Here is a 27,059-nt window from a genome sequence, read left to right as displayed (position 1 = left end):
ATACGCACACAGACACAGTCATGTATAGATATATACTTTATTAATTCTCTCTGGTAAAATAAAATTACAAAATAATTTCAACCTCAAACGGCACCTCCCTTATCTATAATTAATATTAATAAAATCCTTATTTATACAGCAATCATAATTTCCATGACGAATGAGAAGAACGCTATCTTATAGTAATAAACATGAGCTATAACTGCGTTAGTAATAATTAATGGTAAAAAACTGAGCAATACAAAGCTAAGTTTCAGTAATAGCATACTGTACAATATTCCAAGCGGATATAATTCAGTATTCCGGCCACAGGATGTCACTATTAGTCAGTTTTCAAAATGGTCTCCGTTGAAATGGGGTCAGAAGTAAAATAGTCTCTTTTTCCAACACCCCATTATAATAGAAGCAATTCCACTCAGAAAATGACTATAATCACTCATTCTACAGTTATTTCCGTCTGAGCAGCTGTTCCACCTTGATGCGGTGGTTTTATAATGCATCGACTGGCTTCGGCATCACGCTTTGAAACAATGCTTTGCTCAAATGGCTGTTAGTCTCTTCTTTAAGACCGTAAAAAAGTGCTGTCCAGATACCTACTGTATAATGATTGGTCAATCATAATAACATTCGCAGGCATTGATTATTTATGTCTGTATCTCTCTAAACACCCCATTCCCTTTGCACCTCCAACAAAAGTCTGTTTTGGTCAACTACAGACAGAGCACTTTGGTAGCAAAGACATAATTCGAGTGAGTGTGTGTGTGTCCATGCATGTTAAAATGTAGTATGTGTATGTGCCAGTGTCTCCTAAAATGTATACATTCATGTTAACAGTTAAGTTTGTCCTTCTCGTGGACTACATGAAATATGGCAGTTTTGTCATAGGGTTATTTTGTGCAAACGGTAGCCTCTCCATTACGAGATATTCTCTGGCGTAAGCTGCGTAATACTTGTAGTTACAGTGCATCACATGTGAACGTATGTATATGATTAGGCAATCACATCACACATCATTCGTCCATTTCTCCATGAGGGCCGCCGCTCTCAGCGGCTGGATGTGCTGGTCTTGGGGCTGTCCTCGGCAAGCTGGGCCGGCGTAATGATGGAGCTGGACGGTGGGTTGGCTAGTGGCAGGCTGGCAGTGGTGGGTGATAGCACAGCGGGCACGGTAGGGTTCATGACCTTGGCGTCACGCTCGCGCAGCAGCTGAATGAGTGCGGCGTGCTGGGTGTTGAGCGTTGCCGACAGGTGAGCGGGTAGGGCGGTAAATCCGGCAGTCAATTGCTCCACGCGCTGCTCCAGACTTAACATCTGCCTCTCCAGATCCTCGCTGCGGTCGTTTAGCTCCGACATCAGTTCATACATGACGCTCTGCATCTATGTAGAGAAAGAACCGAGTTACTGTGACAAAAGGGCTTTTTAGGGAAAAGATCACACATAGGGAGAAGAAATAGTGTGTCTGTGAAATCCTATAGGTTTGAAAAGATCTCTTTAATACATCAGTTGATTTGCCTAGAAAGTATTGAGATTATTTTAAAGCAATAAGATGAAAATCATAAAACCGTATAATTTCATTCTGACAATTCTGGCCAGTTGGCACGGTTACATTTCTTTCCAATGTGGTGCCAGACTGTGCCGGAGATCTCCAGCAGGCTTCCTGTGCTTGCAAAGGGCAATCTCTGAGCATTACAAGTTCCCTCTGGGTAAATTTTTTTATCGAAAGTAAACGGTGACTATGGTTGTACATCCTATCACAAGGCATGTACGATTTACTGTCTTCAAAAATTATGAACAGTCCAAAAATATATACCAAGTCACTCTCCCTCACAAAATCAAATTTTGGAAAGTATAGATCTTTACTATCATTAGTTTAAAGGGACTGTAAGTAGGATTTCAAGTGTTTTATTAATCAAAATCAATGTCTTATTCATAAATATGTTCTCATTGGTGTCAAATGACCTCTGCCAGTGATCTGACTTTCCTTCGTAAGCTTAGAATTTCTCCTCTTTACTTACATTGAACGGGTAAGTCCAAGGAGGCATCCATATGGTTCTGCCGTATTGATAAACTATAATAGCAAAGAGGGACAAAAAGCACTAACCTACCAACGCGTTCCCACAACGCGTTTTCATTCAGAACACGTGAACCAGTAGCAACGGACAAAGAGATCAGTGAGTACCAACACATCCTCACCCCATGTCGTCAATATTTGACGACACTTGACCATTCGTCAATATGTGACGGGGAGGGTATACCTTTCGCGTCATTTTTTTAAGAACTGGGGACTTCAATACTATTACGTCCGTTGCATTCTCTTTCCTATTTTCTTACCATTTTCGCGTCGGTTTAGGGTTAGATTACGCGAAATTAAACAGTTGTCACCTGGCGTTGGGGTTAGAGTTAGGTTTGGGTAGGGATGTCATTATGTAAATCTAACCCTAAACCGACGCGAAAATGGTAAGAAAATAGGAAAGAGAATGCAACGGACGTAATAGTATTGAAGTCCCCAGTTCGTCAAAAAATGACGCGAAAGGTATACCCTCCCCATCACATATTGACGAATGGTCAAGTGTCGTCAAATATTGACGACATGGGGTGAGGATGGGTTGTGAGTACATAACGGTTACCGTAGTTGCAACACGCATTTGGAAAGGCGATGCGCTAGAGAGCACTGTTCGTTTGAATGCAAAATACAATTTCACCACTAGATGGGGGTAAATCCTACTTATTGCCCCTTTAAAAACAACAAAAAAACTGTCTCACAAGGATTGACAGTGCACAGACTCGCATTTACACAAATTCACGTGCTTAGAAGCAATGAACACACAGTCACTAAACAAAAGATATATTGCACAAACGTGCACAGAGAAACATCGTGAAAAATATCTTGAATTGCACACATTTTCTGTCATCCGTCAGCTTCCTGTATTTCTCCCCTCTCACCCTCTCCCTCTTGCTTCGCTCTACTGTCATCCCTGCTTTAACACTTGTTCAGGTTGCTAGGAGACCCAAAGCCACAGAAACAAACGGGTCAGCATGGAAACAGTTGAATGCTGAGATATATTTGGGAAAGCAGAGGTATGTGTGTGCGCGTGTCCACAGGTATTATGCATTGTCGTGCATGTACTTGCAACCTTGGGCATTATATTGTGAGTGTGTATGTGGGCACATGTTAATTTTGCATGAAAGGGAACACAATGTAATTGAAAGTGTGTGTGGGTGTCCACTGTTTCCTAACAGATGTAACGTGCATATGCGTGGGCTCAGATGTGTGACCATGTCTGTGATTTTTGTTTATATGCGTGTTTGTAATGCTGGATGTTTACAAAAGTTTTACCTTTGATAAGTCCACCAGAGTATTGGCTTGATCACTGAGTTTTCTTTGCTCCATTTTAACGCTTCGTAATCTAAAAAAAAAAAAAAAAAAAAACACGTGCGTAAATGCCATATGCAACCCATTAAATCCTTGTCGCACCAGTGGCCCTCATTGTCAAACCACACGACTGGCTAATGAAGTGAATCAGACTGTTTTTCTTGATTTGCTTGTCGTTGATTAAAAATTTCCATCTTCTGAGATGGATACACAGTAAATCCTAAAAGCACTGGATTTATTAGGATTCTACGAGTGTTGGGTATATTTATCCTGCAGTATCTGAGATAAAAGGCTTCAATTAAAAAGGAGCTCTTAAAATTGGCGACTAGTCCCAAAACAAAACAATGACAGTTGAATTAGAGTTGTTAAAAATGATGAGTCTGATGTACCTACCCAGGGACAGAGGACAGCATCTCAGCCCCAGGCAGGTAACACTTTATACTCATTAAGAGGCTGATGGCAGGAAATCATCAGTACTTTTATGTTTGTTGTCTAAAAATACAATTTCTGAATTATAATAAGCATCGTACAACTTTAACTCATGTTTTTTAGCTTTACAGATCGTTTCATCAGCAACAACATAAACAAACAGCTTTCGTGGACTAAACACAACTAGACTTCCACATAGAATCAATAACAACAGAGTCCTTTTAGAGTAGTTTATTTCTTATAACAACACTGTAAAAAATACTTTGCTGCCTTAACATTTTTTGTAAAATAAATACAACTTATAAAATATAGTTATAACAACTCACCTGTAGTTATAAAAACTCATCTCTAGTCAAGATAAATAATAGTAAGTTGAAATGACTCGTAAATCCGAGTTTATTCAACAAAAAATTTTAAGGCAGCAAAGTATTTTTTACAGTGAAGGGAAATATTATATATAAGGCATATCAACTATTACACTGAATGAATGTGACAATGTTACAGTTAATGTATAATGTTAGCTGCATGTTTTTGATACAAGCTTGTCATTTTCCCTCGCAAACCAAAACATTTTATTTTCAATTTCAGAGACCAGTTTAGCCACTAGCCAGACCGATAAATAAATGCAGACCGGAAGCTCACTTCGACTCACGCCTACATCTCATGAAACCTATATGCTCCTAAAGTGCAAAATTTACTTGCAGCAGTTAAAGGGATAGTTCACACCAAAATGAAAATTCTGTCATCATTTTGAAACTGTTGTCCCAGAAAAGCAACACCAAAGAGTTTTGGCTCTTTGCTCCCCCTACAGGTTAGAAGCGTAATTGTCCATTACCACTGTCATAAATACTGCGGCATAGCTGGCTCTGATTGGATTGTAGGTCTGCCGTAAAGCAAGTTTTTGTAGTATTCACTCGGACTACAGGACCGCTACCCGACGGTTAGAAACTTCTTTAGTGCGGTTTTGGCCGATAGAGGGCTGCAAAGCGAATGTGAAAGTGCTGTTCACCCTGTTTAGAGTGGATGAACGACTGAAACTGTTTTGGAAGCATTATTTTAAGGTAAAAAAAACTCTTTGGTGTTGCTTTAAAGGGATATTTCACCCAAAAACGAAAATTCTCCCATCATTTACTCACATTTATGTTTTTACAAACCTGTAAAAAAAATCTTTGTTCTGATGAACACAAAGGAAGATATTTTGAGGAATGTTTGTAACCAAACCGACCAGAAACCCAATTGACAGTTGGATTAAAGAATACTATGGAAGTCAATAGGCCTTCTTTTCAAAATATCTTCCTTTGTATTCATCAGAACAAAAAAAAATGATACAGGTTTGTAACAACATGAGAGTGAGTAAATGATGAGATAATTTTCATTTTTGGGTGAACTATCCCTTTAAGGTCTTTACACACCGGGACGTTTTTCGGGCGCGTTTATCGTCGACGTTTAACGTCTCGTGACTCAAGAACGAGCGCCAATGTGAGTGCGCACACCCACGCGAAAAGCGCGACGCGCAAAAGCGTCATTTTCAGAAAAACGCCTCGGACGCGTTTTTTTGGTTTGACGCGGCGCGTTAAAAGTTGGCCGACCAATGAGATTGGCGCTTTTGTTCACGTGCCTGGCGCTGCTGAAGTTCCAGTAAAACACGACTTGGCGGCGCTCAAGCACAAAATGGTCTTGCGGAGCACGTGGAACAGGTAAACACACAAAGAAGATGCATCGAGGCTGTGGAGGTTTATGAAGGTGTCGGAGTTCCTCACATCATCGACTGAATTTTGAAGGTAACGTGATATACATTAGAACATTACAAAACATAGCTGTGTGGGCTATATGATTAGATTAAACTTTATTGTCATTACACAAGCACAAGGCAACGAAATGCAGTTTAGGTGCAAAAGCAGTATAAAAAGTGCAGGGTATCAATAATAATTGCTTAGGTGCAGAATTATGTAATACGATGTAAACACTTATGGGTGGTACTATGAACATAATATACAGAAATGTACACGTGGATATGTACATAATAAACTAAACAGAACAGTAGTGAAATTAATATTTAAGTAGTGCATGAATGAATTTGGATTGTAGTCAGTTAATAGTGCAATGGCTTAAGTTATTGTGAATAGTTATTCTAATATTCAGTACACAGGGGTGCAAACGATGCAATTCAAGTAGTCCAGCAGTGCAAATGAACAGGGAGTATGAAATAGACAGTCCAGTAGTGTATTGAACAGACCAGTAGTGCAAATCTACATTATAACTGTGCAAGTAATAAAAAATGATTATTGGTGCATTACATTACGATATGTAATGCACTGACATTGAACACTTCATACCATGGCATGTTCCCTGTACACTGTCTGAAATCACATGTTTTGTTGTTTGCACCATAGTACTTCATTGTGTGTAACTGGAACCTGTTGTACACAAACGTGGACAATAACACTGCTTCGTGTTCAAAGAAAAATATTTGGTTATTATATTCATTGCTTCTTCCTAACCCCAAATAGCTTGGAGAAATCTAAAATGCAAGCCAAACCAAAGGTGGGGTTTTAGGAGGTTAATTTGTGTTCTGTGTATAGATAACATCTGCTGCATTTGTTCAGCCAGATAAAATACCATGAATCTAAATTACATTTGTAATCAAATATTGACCTCATGGATATCGTGGCATGGCCCTCAGTGTGAAAGATTGTTTCTGATGAAAACTAAATTTATCTTTACAGTGTTCACAGCAATATTTCTGCTAAAATGATGTGAGCAAAAGTGAGGAGGCTCCAGCAAGCACGTCTTCAGGATCATCCAGCACCAGCCGTGACAAGGTCCAATCTAAACAAAAGAAAACAGTCCGAGACGAACCTCTGGAGATGTACCTCTTATCAAAAGATGCTACAGGGAAAAAATTGAAAGCGAAGCACAGAAGAGAGAAAGAGGAGCACAGAAGGACCGCTCTGCCAGTTTTGGGTCACACCTATAGATGTTTATTATATACCATTTTATTTAGTTTTTTTTTATGTTTATACATTCAAGAAATAAAGTTGAACATGTACATTTCATAGATATGTTTATTTGCACAACAGTTCACTTAGACTTCTATCATTGTGACTTATTTGCTTTACAGCTCTGCCAGTTCTTGTTCACACAAAATAATGTTTATTATATACCATTTTACTTATGTATTTTAAGTGTTTATACATTTAAGAAATACATTTGAAAATGTCTAATTTCTAAATGTTGATTTGCACTACCGTTCAGTTGCACTACAGTCATTGTGACTTTTCTGGAGTGAACCAACATTTCTGAATCCTGTTTCATTTGATTTTACTGTCATGTCTCTGATTGTTATTGCAAACTGCAGTTTATTCACAAAAATAAATGTTTGATTAAAAAAACTAATTGTAAATAACGTGACATTTTGGCACTATGCATATATTTGTACATCAGTATTGTTGACCTTTTATTGTAATAACTACATACCTAATTATTGCATCATTATATTTATAGGCAACACTTACCAATTTGCAGGAGTATTAAAATCTTTGGGCACAACAAAAATGGTGGTTCCTTGTTCTACCCACCCACCCTCTATACAACGAGTATATTGGTAAAAATGATCTTAAATGTTTAGCCAAATCACAAAATACAATACATTTGGCAGGAAATTTGAGAAAATTGTTAACAGAGAAAGTGCTTGTAAAAGCTTGGTTAAAAGTACACACATCGGATCACCCATTACCTTATATTTTGTGAAAGATTTTTAATTTTGATATAACGTGTTCTATTAAAAATAGTTAATTTTATGTGGAGATGCTGATATATTAACTGATGATAAAAGAATCGAATCAAATAGATTTCATTTAAAAATGTATTCAAGTTCACGGAGATATTGTTTGTACAAAGATTATATATTTATTCAAGAGCCATGTTTGTTTGTTTGCTAGTTAACCAAAAATCGTATATTTATGAATGGTGACTACACGCGAGTGGCTCTCTTCTTCTGTGTGACAAGTGAGTGTCAGAACAGACGCATAACGTCTCGCAGCGCCGCCCTGTGAACCGGCATATATCTGTTTTGTATTAGGCGCCATCTACTGTCCAGGGAGTGAATTTGCACCTCACTCGGCTCAGCGCCAGTAAAAATCGTTTGGGTGTGAAAGCAGAAAAACGTCACGTTAAACGTCGACGATAAACGCGCACGAATAACGTCCCGGTGTGTAAAGACCTTTAAGCACTTTGAAATATTTAAAAGACTTATCTTACACTACAATTTTTTGTCCAATCGAATTCTCTTTAAAACGAAAATATCCCTCAATAAAGTAAGACTTCAGTAAGAATCATGTCAGTACAGACAAGAATAATTTGATTTTATGGGGTATTTATGACACAATGTATGTGATAGCAATTGCTTACTAAATTAAGATAGAAAAATGTAAGCCTTTAAGGAATATTCCACTTTCATAAAAAAAGTTTATGTCTTTCTTTGTTCAGTCAAGAAGAAATTAAGTTATTTTAGGAAAACATTCCAGGATTTTTCTCAGTTGTATAGACTTTATTGGACCTCAGCAAGTGACGTTTCAATGCAGTTTAAAATTGCTGATTCAATGCAGCTTCAAAGGGCTCAAAACAGAGTCATAAGGGTGTAACAATCGTTATTTTCGCCAAGAAAAATAAAAAATATGTAAACCAGAACTTCTCGTCTTGCACTAGCCATGTGACGCGCCATCGCAACCTTACATACTTCATTACGTAATCGCATCGAAAAGTCACGCATTACATATGTCAAACGCGCAATTACGGACCATTTTAAATGGCGAAAATGACGATCGTTTCGCTAGAAAAGAATGGTTTTAGTAAGGCATGTTTGTGAAAATTCGTTATATTTCCTAATTAAATTGAGGCCTAGTCCTGGCTTAAGCTAATCCCTGTCTGGGAAACCACCCATTAAGGTCTAATAAAGTCTATTAAATTGAGAATGTTTCTCTCAAAAAAACTTTATTTCTTCTAGATTGAACAAAGAAACATATATACGACATTGGGGTGAGTAAATTATTAGGGGTGTAAATCAGACAGTTCATTATGATGCGATGCAGTATCGATTTTCTCCACCAGCGGTGCGATATTTGCAGATATGTCAAATGCTTCTTCGGTGCAATTACGATTTGGTTTGATTCATTTGCTGATATTTTATATCACATGTCTAGTTAAACTGTTACATTTTTTATAATTTACAAATGCAACCAAAATATATAACATTAACATTTAATTAAACTCTTTGAGTCTTTCAGTCTCTGTTCCAGTCTCTGGAACAACAAAACATACATAACAAAATATACACTTTTTTTAAATAAAGAAAAATAAATAATTAGGGGCAAAATGTCACAAAATCAGGCTTGTGATGGCAACAGATAAAGTCTTTCAGTATTTTGTGACAATCACTGGTATAAATAAAGCTGTTAAACTTAAGCATTTGATATGTCTTTATCTTTAGATCTAACAGTCAAACAAATGCTGCAGTGGTCTTTTTGCTGTGTTTTCGCTGTTTCATTCGCTTTGTTGCTGCATCACATTCACTTGCTATACTAGCAGACAAAAATAAACAAAAATAAGTGTTTTGCAGAAATGCGGAAATGGAAATTACGTCAAGGAATGTGGACATGGAGAGTGTCAAAATAAAGGTACCTCATATGGATATTTTATGTGTGGCATCGATGCATCTTATCGTTAGAAATATAATCGATGTATCAATCCATATCGATGTATCGTTACATCCCTATACATTTTCAAGATTTTTTTATGAAAGTGGAGTATTACTTTAATTAGCCCATATGTATTAGCCCAATGTAGACTAGCCCATAGGCAACAATACATTAGCAAAAGTTGTATTTTGTATTAAACAGTCACATTTTTCTCTCAGATACCTTGTATATTGTGTAGTTAAGATGTGCTAACTGCTAGAAATGCACTCATCACACCTGGCCACTCATCTCTAATGTGAAGCACTTCAAACTCGTTTGTCTAAGTTTTCTTCAGATGATCATCACTAAAGCTCACTTAGCAAGAAAACATCCGCCAACACCATACACTCGTGATAATAAATGTTTCTAAAAGGTTTTTAGTTTGGCTGTATGTTTCATCAAATTTTAAACATCCACATAATATTTTTGTTACACAAAAGGCTGTTTGTAGTGGAAAAGTGAGATATACACTGTCAGAAAAATGGTCCCTAGCTCAAGTACACCAGAGTTCATATTAGTACCTCAAAGGTACATACTGGTATCAAATGTTTATGTATCTGTAACTAAATTAAACATATTAGGACCTTTTAAAAAGGTACTGCCCCAATCGCAGCTTTTTGATCATTTCTTCCGACAGTGTATAAAAAAAGAAATGGTCCCACCTAAACTAACATTAGTAAATTATATAGCTTTTTGTGAACTAAGATGTGTCTGTAGTAGAAAGGAGCATGTGATCAGTTTTACTCACTGGTGAATGGCTTGAAGGAACTTCCTCTGGTGCTTGCGTACACGAGAGTGGTCGATCTTCTTCATCAGTTTGGTGTGTTTGTATATCAGCCAGGTCTCTCGTAGAACATTCGCCGCTGCGTTCTTTATCTGAGGGGATATGTCGCCATAACAACAACATCAGCAGCAAAAAACCACATCAGGAGAAAGTAATCACACTATATGCTCTGCATTGCCAACACACTCAGCTCAACCGCATACACAAAACCCAACAGTTTGCCAAAGTAATAGCTCTTTGGGAGATATATCACCCGACAATAGATCTTCTAGTCCGTAATTCTATCATCCGGTCTATTCTGAATTCTTGTCCCAGACAAACAAGACAGGGTCATTTTTACAAGCAAGTTTTGGAAATCCTTGTGGCAAAGTTTTGTAAATGACTAGAATAATATAAAGTAAAGATCTCAGTATCTGTATTGTACTGTGTTTTTAATCTAGGAGTGTGTCTTTTATATACTATACATTACTATGCATGCCTTGCAGACTTCTTGGTTCAAGATAATTTTTTTTTTTGAGATATCTAAAATTCATGAATTATCTGTAGATCTCAGATATGTCAAGACAGTGAGAGAGAGCAAAATAATAAAATGGAGAGAAGAGAGAAACTGCTTCGGAAAAATGTATGAGGAGACTTCAGAGGGGCCAGAGTTGTGAGGAAAGAACAATTACATTCTTGCTGGGCAACGGAGGGAAGACAGAGCTTTCCCATTTTTAATAAGCACCCGATTTGACAGTGTTCCTCTAGGCATAGGACAGCACTGGGCATTTTATTTAAACACTGTTTCTGGATTTAGCACTGCCTTACTCTGATTAATTAACAGTGGTCAGTGTATTTAATAATACAAGAGTAGAAGCTCCGGCTCAAACTCAATCCAGGTTTCATTTATGAGAACAGCTTCAGACAGGGCAAGGTAAAGAATAAGAGAGAGGGAGAGAGATGTCTACGGTTATATTCTTATATAGACTGATAATCTTATGAGACTGTAGTGCTTATAGCAGACTACACCTACTGTATATAGCTATAGTGCAATCTCGAATATAAAATACATAATGTACAAATGCGGCATTACTTTAGATAAGTTAAATACAAATATAGCAAATACTGTCACTAAATAACATCTAAAAGACAGACAATCAACTTATCAGAAACAATAGCTTAGGACATAGTGATTTATCATTAAAGGAAAACACCACCGTTTTTCAATATTTTATTATGTTCTTACCTCAACTTAGATGAACTAATACATACCTATCTTTTTTTCAATGCGTGCACTCAATCCCTGTACAGCGCGTCGCGAATATGCCAGCACCTAGCCTAGCCCCATTCACCCCCCAGGACCCAAACAGGAATAAATCCAGAAGCCACCAAACACCTGCATGTTTTCCCCATTTAAAGACTTAGGGGCTGTTTACACTTGGCATTAAGATGTGTTTTCATCGATCGGATCACAAGTGGACGAGAGAGACACATTATGTTTACAACTGGTATTTAAATCCGTCTCTTTTGTCCACTTTCGACCGCTTCTGTCCTGAATACTGTGAGGGGGTGGTCTGTGAGACGGTGGGTGAGTCTCTCTGCTGTCATTCAAACGCGAGCGGGAGTAATGATGAGTTTATATGGACGCAAACCACTGCTTGTTTAGCAAGTTAAAGGAATAGTCTACTCATTTTCAATATTAAAATATGTTATTACCTTAAAGGCGGAGTCCACGATGTTTGAAAAACGCGTTGGAAAAGGAGACGGGCCGACTACCAAAACACACTTATAGCCAATCAAATCAAATCAAATGCCGGGTTGCGTATGTGTGGGGCGGGTCTATCAACAGAAGGTCCAGATTCTATTGGGGTAGGGGCGTGTTTGTTAAGGTGATTTCAAATATCAACATTGGCTTTCAAACATCATGGACTCCGCCCTTAACTAAGAATTGTTGACACATCCCTCTATCATCTGTGTGCGTGCACGTAAGCGCTGGAGCGTGCTGCGATGCTTCGATAGCATTTAGCTTAGCCCCATTCATTCAATGGTACCATTTAGAAATAAAGTTAGAAGTGACCAAACACATCAACGTTTTTCCTATTTAAGACGAGTAGTTATACGATCAAGTTTGGTGGTAAAAAATAAAACGTAGCGCTATTCTAAGCGGATTTAAAAGAGGAGCTACATTTTATGGCGTAATAGCACTTTTGGAAGTACTTCGACTCGGCGCAGTAACACCCTCCCTCTGCCATTATGAGAGTGAGAAGGGGAGCGGACTTTTCAGGCGAGTCGAAGTCCTCCCAAAAGTGCTATTACGCCATAAAATATAGTTCCTTTTTTTAAATCCGCTTGGAAAAGTGCTACGTTTTATTTTGTACCACCAAACTTGCTCGTATAACTACTTGTCTTAAATAGAAAAAACGTTGATGTGTTTGGTCACTTCTAACTTCTCCAAATGGTAGCACCGAATGAATGGGGCCAAGCCAAACGCCATCGAAGCGTCGCAGCGCGCCCCAGCGCCCACGCGCACGCACACAGACGACAGAGGGATGCATCAACAATTCTTAGTTAAGGTAATAACATATTTTAATATTGAAAATGAGTAGACTATTCCTTTAACATGTTGCACAGAGTTTTGTATGTGTATATGTTAGAGCTTTCTTTGAATTTTCAGCGCAAGTGATGAAATAGGATCGCGCAACTTTCACACGCTTTCAAAATGAAACTACGGAGATGAGCTGCTTTAGGTTTATCAATGAAAGGCTAAAAATAGTGCGGTTCAACGTGTGTTCACGCCAGAGTCAGAAAAGACGTAAAACGTGTGTTTAGTACCTCAGATTAGATAAATGGGCGGAAAGAAGGCGGTCATGTGTGGCTGTTCAAACACATTCAACCACATGTGCGTTTACACTACAAAAGCAATACGAATGTGGTTGAAAGTGGACGAGCTCAAAACGTTTTGAACAGCATTTACACCGTTTACACCTGGCATTAATTAACGTTGTCCACTTGTGATCCGATCGATGAAAACGCATGTTAATGCCAAGTGTAAACAGCCTTGTAGTTTGCAGCACTTCGACCTTGATGCTCAGTAATATTGACTGAAGTTTGAACATAATGATGTTACTGCGTGCCGACATCGAAAAGCTGCAAACTAAGTGCTCTTCCGCCATACAATATAGTTCTCATTTTTATCCGCTTGAAAAATCGCCACGTTTTATTTTGTGCCACCATACTTAGTCGTGTAACTACTCATGTAATAGTCTTTAAATAGGGAAAACACGGACGCTTTTGGTGGTTTCTAAATTCATCCCTGTTTGGATCCTAAGGAATGAATGGGGCTAGGCTAAATGCTAACACAATCACAATGCGCTGTACAAAGATTAAGTCCATGCATTGAAAAAACATAGGTTTGTATTAATTCATATAAGTTGAGGTAAGAACATAGAAAAATTTTTAAAAACTGTGGTGTTTTCCTTTAACACAGAATCACATATACTTTTTGTTTAGATCAGGAAACGCCATTGTGGAAAGTGACAGTCTAGTTTAGATATATCAGCATGAGTTATATCCCTCTGTGTTAAATGATTAAATTATTCTGTACAGCTTTCCTTCCTCACCTTTGATCACCTGATCCTTCCGTACATTTTTAAATCACTCAATACTCATATCAGCTGTAGTACTCTCTATTCGATTTTGTTTTATTGTATTTTTCCATGATCTGATTTTGCTGAGGTGAAGTTGACCTAAAACCAAAGCTACTATCGAACGCCAGTCACATTTTTGAAAAGTGGATGCAAATTTTGGGTGGTTATCGGTTAGGCATTAAAAATAAATCATAAGCAGTCAAATACAAGAGACTAAAGCAATTTTCATTACAAGAAGGTTAAAGCAACATGAAAGTACAAATATAATATTCTGTTGTATGAAACGCAGCCCAGGTGGGTGATCATTGTCAACCAGTGGGAGGTGGGAAGAGCAGAATGATTCTTACGTGCCTTCCATCATTATCAGTACTGTACAGGTTCAGTGGCAACACGAGCCATGCAGGTGGGTGGGTGAGTGCAACGGTGAAATGAAGGACAAATCAGCTCTGATTTGACTACTTACAGAATGAAATAGCACTTATCACAGTACGAGCAGCAGTATGGTCTAATCTCTACGGATATGGTGTTATTTGAAAGACATTTGTGTAACTGAAATAGAATCGTTCAATATTGGAGACAACTGTAACTGTCGTATTATTGGGAAAATCTAGATATGAGGAGCTTAGATGCTAAAGCCGCTAAATGCCACCTCCATCAAAAATCAGATAATAATATTAAAGAGCTAGTTCACCTAAAATGAAAATTCTGTCATCATTTACTCACCTTAAAGAGGACTTTTTTAAGATGTCAAATAAATCTTTGGTGTCCCCAGAGTATGTAAGTGAAGTTTTAGCTCAAAATATCATATAGATAATTTATTATAGTATGTTAAAATTGCCACTTTGTAAGTATGAGCAAAAATGTGCCATTTTGGGCGTGTCCTTTTAAATGCAAATTGATCTCTGCACTAAATGGCAGTGCAGTGGGTGGATAGTGCAGATTAAGGGGCGGTATTATCCCATTCTGACATCACAAGGGGAGCCAAATTTCAATTACCTATTTTTTCACATGCTTGCAGAGAATGGTTTACCAGAACTAAGTTACTGTGTTGATCTTTTTCACATTTTCTAGGTTGATAGAAGCACTGGGAACGAAATTATAGCACTTAAACATGAAAAAAAGTCAGATTTTCATTTCCATTTTAAAGTTTTTACAAACCTGTATAAATGTATTTGTTCTGCTGAAGATACGTTTTAGAAATGTTTGTAACCAAACCGTTTATAAGCACCATTGACTTCCACAGTATTTTTATTTCCTACTATGGAAATCAATGGCGCTCCTGTTTCCTGCTTGATTACAAACATCTCCCTTTAACCGAGTGCTCTCTACCTGTTTTAAACGTTCATCAAATACTTTCGATTCAAATACACTTAATCCTGGCATCAGGCCAATTCAGAAACTACCGCGTGTGCACGTGAAACCATCGCGTTTAGTTCCGCGTACGCACGTAAAACTATCATGCGCACACACGAAACTATCGCGTTTAGTTTCGCGTACGCACGTAAAACTACCATGCGCGCACAAGAAACGATAGCGTTGAGGTTCGCGTCCACACGCAAAACTATCCTGCGCGCACATGAAACTATCGCGTTTAGTTTCGCGTACGCACGTAAAACTATCATGCGCACACGTGAAACTATCCTGTGCGCACCTAAAAGCGAAAGTTTCATGTGCGCACGCAATAGTTTCACATGCGCAGGCGAAAATAAACTTAAAAAAAAAATCTGCACGTGAAGGTTTCGCGTGAGCACATGAAAGTTTTACGTGAGCATGCGAAAGTTTCACGTGAGCACATGAAACTAAACTTTAGATTTTTTTTTACTCTAATGTCACCTTAGGAGCTCGATAGATTTCAGATGCACTTAGAGGGTTTTGCATCTAAGCTCTTCATTTGCTATGAGAGAGAGAGAGGAAACAATCAAAGACGATGTGTGAGTTGTAGGCTCCATTAAACACAATATGTCTGCTCTATTGAAGTCTGGGCATCACTGTTTCCCATGTGATCAAGAGAAGCCTTATGAAGTAAAGTATGCCTGATAAATTCATTATAATCTAGAAAACTCGATCATAAATTCAATCATAGAAAGTTGATCCGCAAGTGTATGTGGAGCTCACGGCACAGTATTATACAGATAAATGCTACATTACTGCATTCAGTAGTGTATGAAATGGTTACATAATTCTTATAATATGATTTACAGACTGACAGTATAATCTGTTAATACTATAATCTTACCTCACTGTTGTAAATGATTGCATCTTTTAAATGAAATAAACGTTTTTGTAGGCATTATAAAATTATGGTTATGTCTTAACTGCAAATTGCAGGACTGTAACGTGCAGCTACTATAAAGTTCATTTTAAACGTCATATTACATTTACTGTAACCAAACTGAATTGTTCCAAAATTTATAAACTAAAAGAAAATAATGCTGTTTTGTTTGTGGGAGCATGTGTTTTGATGCAATTGTTGTGTGATACGAAACATTTACAGTTTTACAAGTTTTAAAAAGTATCACATAAACTACTCGTGAAATTAGCACCAAAGTGATTTAAAAGCTGACATACCTTAGAAAATAACATTAGTATCTGTATTTTTGAATAGTTGGTGCCGTTACATACAGCAATAATAATGTTTAACAGGGAGAACCCTGTCCATCTTAACCGTACCGTAGTTATTCCTGACAGGAAAGGTGGAGGAAAACACCATCAGGTCTTTTACAGATACAGTAAACCCTTTTACCACCGTGTCTCCAAGGCAACAGGTTTGTGAGGTCAAAGTTTTAAGTGATTTTTTCTCTTTTAGTAGAGGTTTTGTAACCATAGTAGCAGGAAACTCAATGCATGAAGAGGATATCCACAGCAACGCTACAGCATTTATCGATCCAACTTCCTTGCCCTCCTCTGACCGCCATTAAACTGAGGCTATTGAGTGAGTGTAAAGTAATAAACTAAAAAAAAATATGGGCACATTTTCCTCTTTCTAAGTATCTCACACACTCTCTCAATTGAGCATTTACTGTAGCCGCTTGTATGGAGAAGCACTCCACAGCTACAGTGATGCAATTATTGATCACCGGCTTTCTAGTCTCCAATAATATTGGCTGTGATGTTGCCTACATATTTGATATGGAGTGCTTTTTCTGAATCTTTCAACTGCATAAAACATTTAAAAGCACCTAAGGAGTCAGAGAGCCGTGAGTTGCAGGAATGCAGCTCTGAACATGAAGTTGTGCCTGTGCGTCCATTCAGTGAACAGTGTGTGCGTCGGTTTGCGTGTACCCGTTTGGTGAGCTGTGTGTCCATCATGAAGTTATGCACGTGCTTCTCCGCCTTTGTCAGCTCAAGCTTTCTGGCTACCACGGCAACAACCAAGGCAGTACATCCTGCTCCCTGCATGAGACAGATGCAGAGCAGAAGACAGAAAAAGGTCAAGGTGAATGAACGGACAGAACCAAGAAAACATTACACACTTGCATCATTAGTAGAGGACACGTGGCTCACAGATTCATAATAAGCAAGGAAGATTAAAGGATGGGTCTGGTAAACAATTACTGTAGTTCATTCAAGGTGAGACAGAACACATCAAATAGAAAGAGAGAGAGAGAGAGAGAGAGCGAGAGAGAGAGAGAGAGAGAGTTAGGGGTGAGTGTTTGAGAAACTTTCAAATACATTCCCCAATGTCCAAACCAGACACAAATTAGATAATCAACTGATAAATGTCGCTAACCACCTGTAATGGTTGCAGCTGGTGTAGGAAAATCACTCAGATTAACATTAAAGAGGTTTATGACAGTTTTAAAAGTGAATCTCACCAAATTTGATGCCTGCATCAGGGTCATACTTCATGCTGAGTGAAAGTGAATGTATTTCAAAATTAGCTCATTTTAGACCCACTGAAATTTTTGCATTTATACCATAGTGCAAAGAAACTTAACAATATATTAAAGAGCACCTACTGTCCAATTCACGATTTTACATTTCTTTTGGTGTGTAAGTCAGTCCTTCCAGAAAAACGCAGAGTTATTTTGTGATTGTTGCGGGCAAAAATACTTGATCTTGCGGCACGTTTTCTTAAAAAATGCGATGGAATATGCGGGATATTTATGCAATTTTATGCAATGAAATTGTGAGAACTTGCAAAAATTGCGGGAACTTGCAAAAACTGTGTGAACTTGCAAAAACTGTTTGCAGCTTTTCAATGATGTTCACGTCACATAATCATGGCAACAGGGGACATGGCTGGGCTTGTGGGAAGTAAATGCAACATTTTTCAACTTTCTGCTAAGATATATGTGATTTTCGCTACGCAAATGCGGGGATTATGAAATTATGCTAGCCCCACATATTTTGTGCACGAAAATCTGCAATTTATGCTGCGAAAGTGCGATGTATTTGAAAAAAATGCCACCCTCTCATAAATATTATAAATATTGGCTGATTATGTGTTGAATCATGCGATCGCATAATCACGTTTTTCTGTAGGGACTGGTAAGTAGGGTTGTGCCGATAGACGATAGTATCGGGTATCGACGATCTTCAGACATATCGCCAATGGCAGGCTTTCATGGCGATAGTCATGACGATAGTTGGTGAATGGTTATTATTATTATCATCATAGTTTTATATTAACACCCACAATTCATGCTTTTCCTCACATGAGGGTTTGTGGGCTTCACTTTACGTGGAGAGCTTGTAAAGAGATAATTCCTTCTTGCACGTACCTGCACTTAATGCGCGCGTCTTGGTCTCCTTCTACCACTAAATCCAGCGTGCCGCGTCATGAGCAGCTGCGCTTCTCTCTGTCTCACGTGCACGCGCTCTCGCGTCTGTCCGAAGTCTAAACATAAACTAAAGTAGTAATCCTTATGTATTTGTTCAGTTTAATGCGTTTCATGCGAGCTGAGGCAAACTTTACTTTTTGTTTAAAATATGACCCACTGCATATTAGCGCCTCTCTCTCACTCTCGCGTACGTGCAGAAAGCTGCGCTCTGTCCGAAGTCAGATCACTAGGTATTAATCCTGTTTATGATATGCATTTCAAGGAGTTGTAGCAACACGTCCCTCGTGTTTAATATATGATTGTGTTTAAAATATGATCGCGTTCCGCCGGACCGATGCGTTTAAAAAGGCACCTCATGAGAGCACCACTGCTTGACACGTGTAGTCTTCTGCAACAGCACTAAACCAATGCATTGAATTGTTTGTATTTGCGCGCACGTATGTGTGCGTGTGCAGATGCATGTATTTACAGTTTTTAAGTAATCATGATAGGGTTTTAATGACGCGCTTGCATTAATGGCATCAGGTTTAAGAAGGTTGCGGTCATGACGGTGTTGCTCTTGTTTTTTTTTTTTTGTCCACCCATCAAGTGACTTGTTATAATGAGTAAAAAATTAACATATAAAAAATGAGTAAACTACTGCCCCGCCCCCCGATAATATTGTGTATCGCCGATCTCACAGGCTGACGATAGGACGATCAGAAAATAGGGCATATCGCCCAACACTACTGGTAAGTGTGTATTAGTACATGTTAACGATATGCAAAAGGTACATACCCCAAACTCAACAAGGGCGTGAATTATCGTCTCCAAACATAAATCTCTTTTACTGGACTACAACAAACACACGGATTGTAGGCAACAGTTTACTTCCTGGGATTAGTCGATCACATTAAATCTAAACTTAAGACTTTTTTCTTTTTCTTTAACAAAGCATTCACATAATTTGTCTAGTAAATTATACTTATCTTGCAATAGTTAGCTTGTACGGAAACAAAGCATTCACATAACTCAACTGGGTAATATACTACTGCCGCAATAGCTAGCCTGTCTGAAACCGAGCATATATTAAAACACAATACTGTGTGACACTTGCATTACATGCGAACGGCCCCTACGCTAATAGGATTTTGTTTCTCTCTCCCTGTCTCGTCCTCAAACCCGAGGACATTGAGACAAACAGACCCAGTTCCGGCTGCCGTAGAGGTCAACACACCACTGAAGTACTGGCCGTCCCTCAACGTGATGCCCAGCCGATGCCTGACCAACGACCACCGACGGAACCCATTAAATCTCCTTATCCGTTTACATACTGTTTACATCCCATATAAATATATATATATCTCCCAAGGGTTTTTTTCCTCCTAGGACTTTTTCCCTCCTGGCTAAAAAGTCGGAAGGTTTTTCTCCTAGGGGTTTTTTCAACCCCAGGGAAGTCAGCCGACTTTGGCTTTACTTAGCACCCCTTTTGTATACAATACATTATTAATACGCTAGCTTGTAAAGTTTATTCATAGCCGCGGTATTTTGCTACTTACATTGTCCGTCGATTTTTCTGTGTTTCCCCTGCTTCTTTTAATGTAAAGCTGCTTTGAAACAATTACCAACTGTGAAAAGCACTATATAAATAAAATTGAATTGAATTGGGATTGGTGATGTAGTACAGACCGACATTATCATAATTCCTCCCACTTCTGACTCAGCTTGTAAGTTAACTCCTGTTAGCATTGCATTTTGACTGAATCTTTAAACATGGTAAAGTACCTCTGACGTCAGAGGTATTCAGGCCAATCACAACGTACAGATTCGCTGGCCAATCAGCGACACAGAGCTTTTCAAATTTGTGCATTTCAGGAAAAGAGTAAAATCTGGAGCTACAAAAATGAACGGTATGTGGAAAAATAATGTGTTTTTTAACCATAAAACACGCAAACACATTGTATTATATCAAATACACAAAATAAAAATTTTTTACACTATGAAATAGGTGCTCTTTAAATAAATTGTAAGTACATCATGTACTGTATTATGTTGTACTGCACTGTCAGAAAAATTGTCAATTTTTTGATAAATGTATGTATTTTATAAAATGTCATTAAACTTGGCCCCCTCGTACCATCTCATGCCCCCCAATAGGGGCCCGCCCCCAAGTTTGAGAACCACTGCATTTCATACAGAATCAGCAATGGGGGTATAAAATATAATGTAATGTTGAATTTAATATTTCTTTAAATATATTGTGGAGACACATGCCCCACATTATGCATACCGATTTAGACTGGGAAACATTAACAGAGTAGAGATCGCTGGTTAGACTACCGTGCTATAAAATACACACGCACAGAAACAAACACATGTGTTACACTTATTAACACATCACAAGTGTAAACTGAAAGCAACACCACTCAGTGATAGATGTGAGAATGAGAGTAGAGGAAAAGAGACTGATGAAGTTGAAGATAAAACAAAATAAATCCATTTAGAGGTGAAGAAGTACAATTGACGAGCTCAGATGCGAAAGCCGCTAAACGCAACCTTCATCAAAAAAAAAGAAATAATTATATTGACCAAAGGTTCTCAGCACGTATTTTACATTCATCAAATACTTTCGATTCAAGGCCATTCAGAAATACTGCTTTGTTAAATGCCATGTTGATTTTTTAGCCAAGCCCTCTAAGTGCACTGAAGAATAATTGGATGAACAGCACGCGTACATTTTACCTGGTTAATAAGGTTTCCCAAATAATATATTAGGATAGTGACCACATTTTTGAGCATTTAACCTATGTTCAGACAGGACAGTGAGGAATGACTTGAGACTTAGAAGTACAGATTTTTGCATGTACATGCAGCGAAAGACCAATGAAATGATTAAAGTGACATTTGTGAAAATAAGAGATTTCAATTACAAACTAATAACCTTTTCATTGCTATTAAGTGAAATTAAATAGACTGTAAAAACAGACAGACAATGCGATACAGCTTCCTTTAATTGTAATGAACTGAACGTAATATGTCCGACAATGGGCGATGTTACGCAAAAACGTCAGTTTGGAGCCAAGACATGCGCAGAAGGAATCGTCCGTGGAGCCTGGAGGCGGAGCCGCGGTTTCAAACTTCAGTCCAAAAACCCCCTTAAATGTCTCATTTGACTGGCTTTCTAAAATAAGGTAAGTTAAATACAACTCAATTTGTCGGTGTGAAATAATAATAGTTAGATACATCTTCAATCATCCCTCGAAGCTTTAAAAGTCTGCTTAGAGAAGCTGTCAATCACAAATGTCAATCATAACGACACGCCCCGTTTCTAAAGCATCAAATTAGTAGCTAAAATTAAACTTATCACAAAAATGAACAACTAAACATATATCAGCGTTATAACAACTACATTAAAGGACCAAAACCATCTTTCAGACAATTTTATTAGAAGCAGTGTTGTTTTCGTCAACGATGACGATAACAAAATGATTTAATTGACGCACTTTTTATGACGATAACACGGCGATGACTAGCTAAAAATTTCTCTAAGGTGACGAAAACATGACGAAACGCTTTCGAGTTTTCTTTGACGAGACGGAACGAAAATGTTTATAAGTCTGACGTTCCCAATGCATGTAATTTCTGCCTATTTTGTGTGAAATCTGTCTGTTTTTAGCTAAAAAGTATCAGCAATGCTGCCGCTTCCTATCTTTGTTTTGGGGTACGCCCACCACCCGGCTGCCGCCATGCCGCGCACGCACACAAGATTTCACACAACAACAACACACCTGCGGCTGTGGCGAGTTCGAAGGACCGTGGTGGTGACGCCAACAAACTGAAACGACAAGAGATTTATGGACATACTTTCAGTATAATCCATCAGAAAGAAAAAGGAATGCATATTGGGAGACGACGGTAAATGGGGCAAATTTTCGTCCAAAAGACTAAGACTAAGACTAAAACTAAAAGGGCTTCCAAAAACAACACTGGAAGTGTAATTTATTTTTTTTATTTTGACCCAAGTCCCTTTCGTTTGCATGGAGAGGGCAGGGCTTATGAATTGTACTGCAGCCAGTCACCAGGAGGCGATCAAAGTGCAAGCAGCTTCACTTTTCAAGATGTATGAGGCACACCCGACCTAAACACAAGAGCCTAAAAATTTTCATTTACAAGAAAACATGTCAGACACGCTTAGAGGGTTTTGCATCTGAGCTCCCTAATTTTAGGACAAGGAGAGAGAAACAAGAAAGCTAAATAAATGGACGGAGGTGGTATTGTGTGTGTTAATGAGGTGGCAGAGCCACTAATAAGATATTACCTCGAATTAAAAAGAGACTAATGAAAATGTGTGTGCTTCTCATGACTGTGTGTGTGTGTGTGTGTGTGTGTGCGTGTGTGTGTGTGTGTGTGTGTGTGTGTGTGTGTGTGTGTGTGTGTGTGTGTGGGACTTTTTGTGTACAGTGTGTGTTTGTGGCACTAATGGAGCTACTAGAACCCACTTGTAGGATATTCAGCAAACCAAAAATACACAAAGCCATTTCACTGAAGACATGAAGACCATTTGTTGCCCATATTCTGCACTTAATTAAACATGTTGAGTATCCATGAAAAACCCCTCAAGGAGAGACACAATATGTGCTTGTTTCCCCTATGCCAACTTGAACGAGACCACACAAATATAACACATAAACACTGCTAATCTGTTGACTTTTCTAAAAACAGACAAAATTGGATGATAAATGTATCTGCAGATCCTTTCTGCTCATTTACAATTAGCCTACATCTAGATATGACAATTATTAATGTCACAAGAGAAAAAAAACATCTGCTGCGAGACCAAAATAAATTGTGCTAGTGCTTCATCCTGAATTGCTGAATCTACACTGTTATAAGGTTACATAACAAATACGACTTGACGATAGCAATCCATTAGGCAGTTCAGCTTGTGTTCAGGTGTATTACAGAAAGTGAGGTTAAACAGACTGTAATTTATATATCATATATTCTGTTCCACATCTACGTTTGCAGACAAAACAGACGGGTGCTTCACAAAAACACCCAAAAGCCTCTAGTAGCACACAGCGGCTGGCAAACTAAACCCCTGCCCAAACACTGCTGTTCCCTCAGGGCAGTGGTACATTCTAACAGAGCTGGTCTTCAATGTTGTCATGGCAACAAGTCCCATAATTCCACCTATAGAAAGTCATTACAATCAACCTCAATAGTAAAAGAAATCACATCCAACACTCAATCTCTCTGTCATTATTTTTACCAGCGGCCTTTCATTTCTCTAACAGCTAACTTTCAAATGTTGCACAAACCGTTTGCTGCCCTTTTATACAACTGAGAGAGAGAGAGAGAGAGAGAGAGAGAGCATATATCAGCAATACTTGCATTGAGCCCTTGTCACTATATACAAAAAAGGTACAAAAGCTGTCACTCTTTTAAAAAGTACGCCTTAAGGGTACATATATATCAAAAGTGGGTCATTCTATAGAAATATAGAAGTGTCCATAGCCTTTCCAGAAATATTACACTTGAAAAACACTTTAGGGTTACAATTTCTTTATATTTTAAAATGAATCAATATGTTATTTAAACAATTACACCTTATTAAGTTATCAATGTGGCATTGTGTGTTAATTAATGATATGGAATAGACCTCTTGCGTGTTTGCAAACAGAGATGACGTTTTTTGTGGGCGGAGCTCAACTGGTGGCAGAAAGTGAATGCTTCTCAATAGCTGTGTGAAGTGTTTTGGGGTTAAACTGTGATTTTTAAGGATCCGGTGTTCTGTAAAAGACTGTTTCCCCTATATTTCTCTTAAGTGTAATGTTTCTTATAACGTTTTCACCAAGTTACGTTTATTTTTTAAATAAATTAAAAGTTTAAATGGCTTGGCTACTAATTGTGTGCATGTATGTAATATAAGTATTGTTCTTTATTGGTAAATCAATTATTATACAGTATGAATCGCTTAAGTACTTATAGCAATACTATCATGTATTCTGTATAATATTATTTATTAAATATTTCATCATTTCCTGTTTTCAATTTCTTCCTCATATTTTTAGCCTACGTGTTTGATCTAAAACTATTATGTTTACATACAAATTAATTTGTATAGGCCTGTTTATATATTATTAACCCTTTACATCGTGTGTGTGTGTGTGTGTGTGTGTGCTATGTTTATATATTTATTAGTAAACATCATAATTTAGAACAAACAGGAAGAAGACATAGGCTAAGATAGAAGGTAAAAAGAAGTAATAGAAAACAAAAAAAAATATGAAAACTTTAATAAATGGTAATATTATTGATATTATGAACTAATTCAAATCTTTAATCTTTCTAAATAAATTATAAACGTAATGTGATGAAAACACTATAAGAAAAACATAGAGTGATCAGACTTCGACAGGACACCGAATATCTTCGATAATTATTTTCTATTCAAATTATTAATAGAAGAACAATGTCGCACACCTGTTAGTTCCGGTTAGGTGCGTAGGATGAGGAGACAATGAAGTCCACCAAACATTTATAAAACAAGGGGAATATCCCGCACACTATTAGCTTGCAAAATATTAAAAAATGTTTATTGTGACGTTTCGATCATAAGATTATATGCCTGAGGAAGATCTTATGATCGAAACGTCGCAATAAACATTTTTTAATATTTTGCAAGCTAATAGTGTGCGGGATATTCCCTATTCAAATTATTAAAAGATTTTCAGATGATTTCATCACTCCAGTCTGTCCGGTTGAGGGCTTTTATTGCAACCATAAACACCTACGTTTATCTTCAAATTGTGTCTTCGACGACGGTATACTATAAAAATGAAGGTCATCTATTTTGCCATTCCTATTCTGACACTCAATAGCACAACAAAACATTTTCTAGTGAGTTATATTGTTATATTGTGAGTTATATTGTGAGTTATATTGTAATTATAAAATATATAATGAAAGCAGTTGTCCCCCAGAGTTGTGTCACTGGTGTTACCGTTTAACAAAAATCTGTTTAAAAACAAAATAATTTGTAATAAAAACTGATGACATCAGCTGACTTCATTCTTCTTATTTCTTGAAGATCCATAAAGAAATGCTAATATTAAATCCACTGTCTCTTTTCATTTATCAGAAATCTTCTAATTTATTTCATGATTTTATATGAAGCTTTTAGTTGAAGTCACTGGTATGACCTAATTTATTATTAGGGAATTATACAAAACTAAAATACAAATGGATTAAACTGCTGAATTTAGTGAGTATATTACGATTGACAACATGTGATTTGATTCCTTGCAGCAGCCATTTGGTAAAATGCATTTTTTATGTTACTGTCACTGGTGTTGCCTTCCTAATGGGTTACACCAATAAAAATAAATACACATAAGGAATCATTGACAACGGGCCGCTGAATTATTTGAAAATAATGCACACCCAAGGTTACACCATCAATTATTCCACTTTTACCACAGTTACCACAAACATTGCTCTGGTGGTTATTTTAAGACATTTGACAAGTTAGGTGTGCGTTTTACAGAAAAAAATCAACACCCATAGAACATTTCTCAACCAATCAGAATAAAGCATTCAACAGGCCCGTGGTATAATATGGTTTAAAGAGCACCTATTGTCCGATTCACGTTTTTACATTTCCTTTGGTGTGTGTGTATTAGTACATGTTAAACATATGGAAAAGGTACATACCCCAAAGTAAACAACGCAAGTTATCGTCTTCAATGTAAATCTCTTTTCTTGTACTACAACAAACACGCGGATTGTAGGCAACAGTTTAATTCCTGGGAATAGTGATCTAGACAAGACCGACATTATCATAATTCCTCCCGCTTCGGCCTCTCAGCCTGTCGCTAACTCCTGTTAGCATTGCATTGTGAGCGAATCTTTCAAACATGGTAAGGAGCGTCACATTTCCGGCTGACGTCAGAGGTATTCAGACCAATCACAACATACAGATTAGCTGGCCAATCAGGGACACAGCGCTTCCCAAATCCGTGCATTTCAGGAAGAGAGTGAAATCTAAAGCTACAAAAATGTACGGTATGTGGAAAATAATGTGTTTTTTATAACATAAACCACGCAAACACATTGTATTATACCTGATACACAGAATTACATAGCTTTTTAGAAATGAAATAGGTGCAATGTAAGTTTAAATGTTAGAAAAAGAAGTACATTTTAAGACATCCATCCATACCAAAACAATTTCCAAACATTTCTGTAGAATGACCCAGGTACAAAACGTATACATATCTGTACCTAAATAGCACATATTAGGAGCTTTTTAAAGGCTACTGTCCCAGTGACAGCGTGATAAAATCT

The 27,059-nt window shown here is 37.7% G+C and overlaps 1 protein-coding gene across 4 annotated transcripts in view; it reads right to left on the bottom strand.

The window, feature by feature from the left end:
* Positions 1 to 23: 23 nt before the first annotated feature.
* Positions 24 to 27,059, bottom strand: part of kcnn3 (potassium intermediate/small conductance calcium-activated channel, subfamily N, member 3) — an 85,210-nt gene continuing 58,174 nt past the window's right edge. For all 4 annotated transcript variants that reach the window (XM_055209952.2, XM_055209950.2, XM_073872089.1 and 1 more), the window contains 4 exons: positions 17,230 to 17,340; positions 10,286 to 10,413; positions 3,338 to 3,407; positions 24 to 1,377 (listed from right to left, as the gene is read on the bottom strand). In XM_055209952.2, the coding sequence (XP_055065927.2) occupies positions 1,045 to 1,377; positions 3,338 to 3,407; positions 10,286 to 10,413; positions 17,230 to 17,340 (642 nt within the window). In that variant the 3' untranslated portion in view covers positions 24 to 1,044. The remainder of the gene's footprint in view (positions 1,378 to 3,337; positions 3,408 to 10,285; positions 10,414 to 17,229; positions 17,341 to 27,059) is intronic.

Source organism: Misgurnus anguillicaudatus, chromosome 10 (assembly GCF_027580225.2).
Source record: "Misgurnus anguillicaudatus chromosome 10, ASM2758022v2, whole genome shotgun sequence".
In the NCBI taxonomy this organism is placed as follows: Eukaryota; Metazoa; Chordata; class Actinopteri; order Cypriniformes; family Cobitidae; genus Misgurnus; species Misgurnus anguillicaudatus.
Note: the sequence above shows the minus strand (reverse complement) of the source record. Positions and strands in the feature narration are given on the sequence as shown.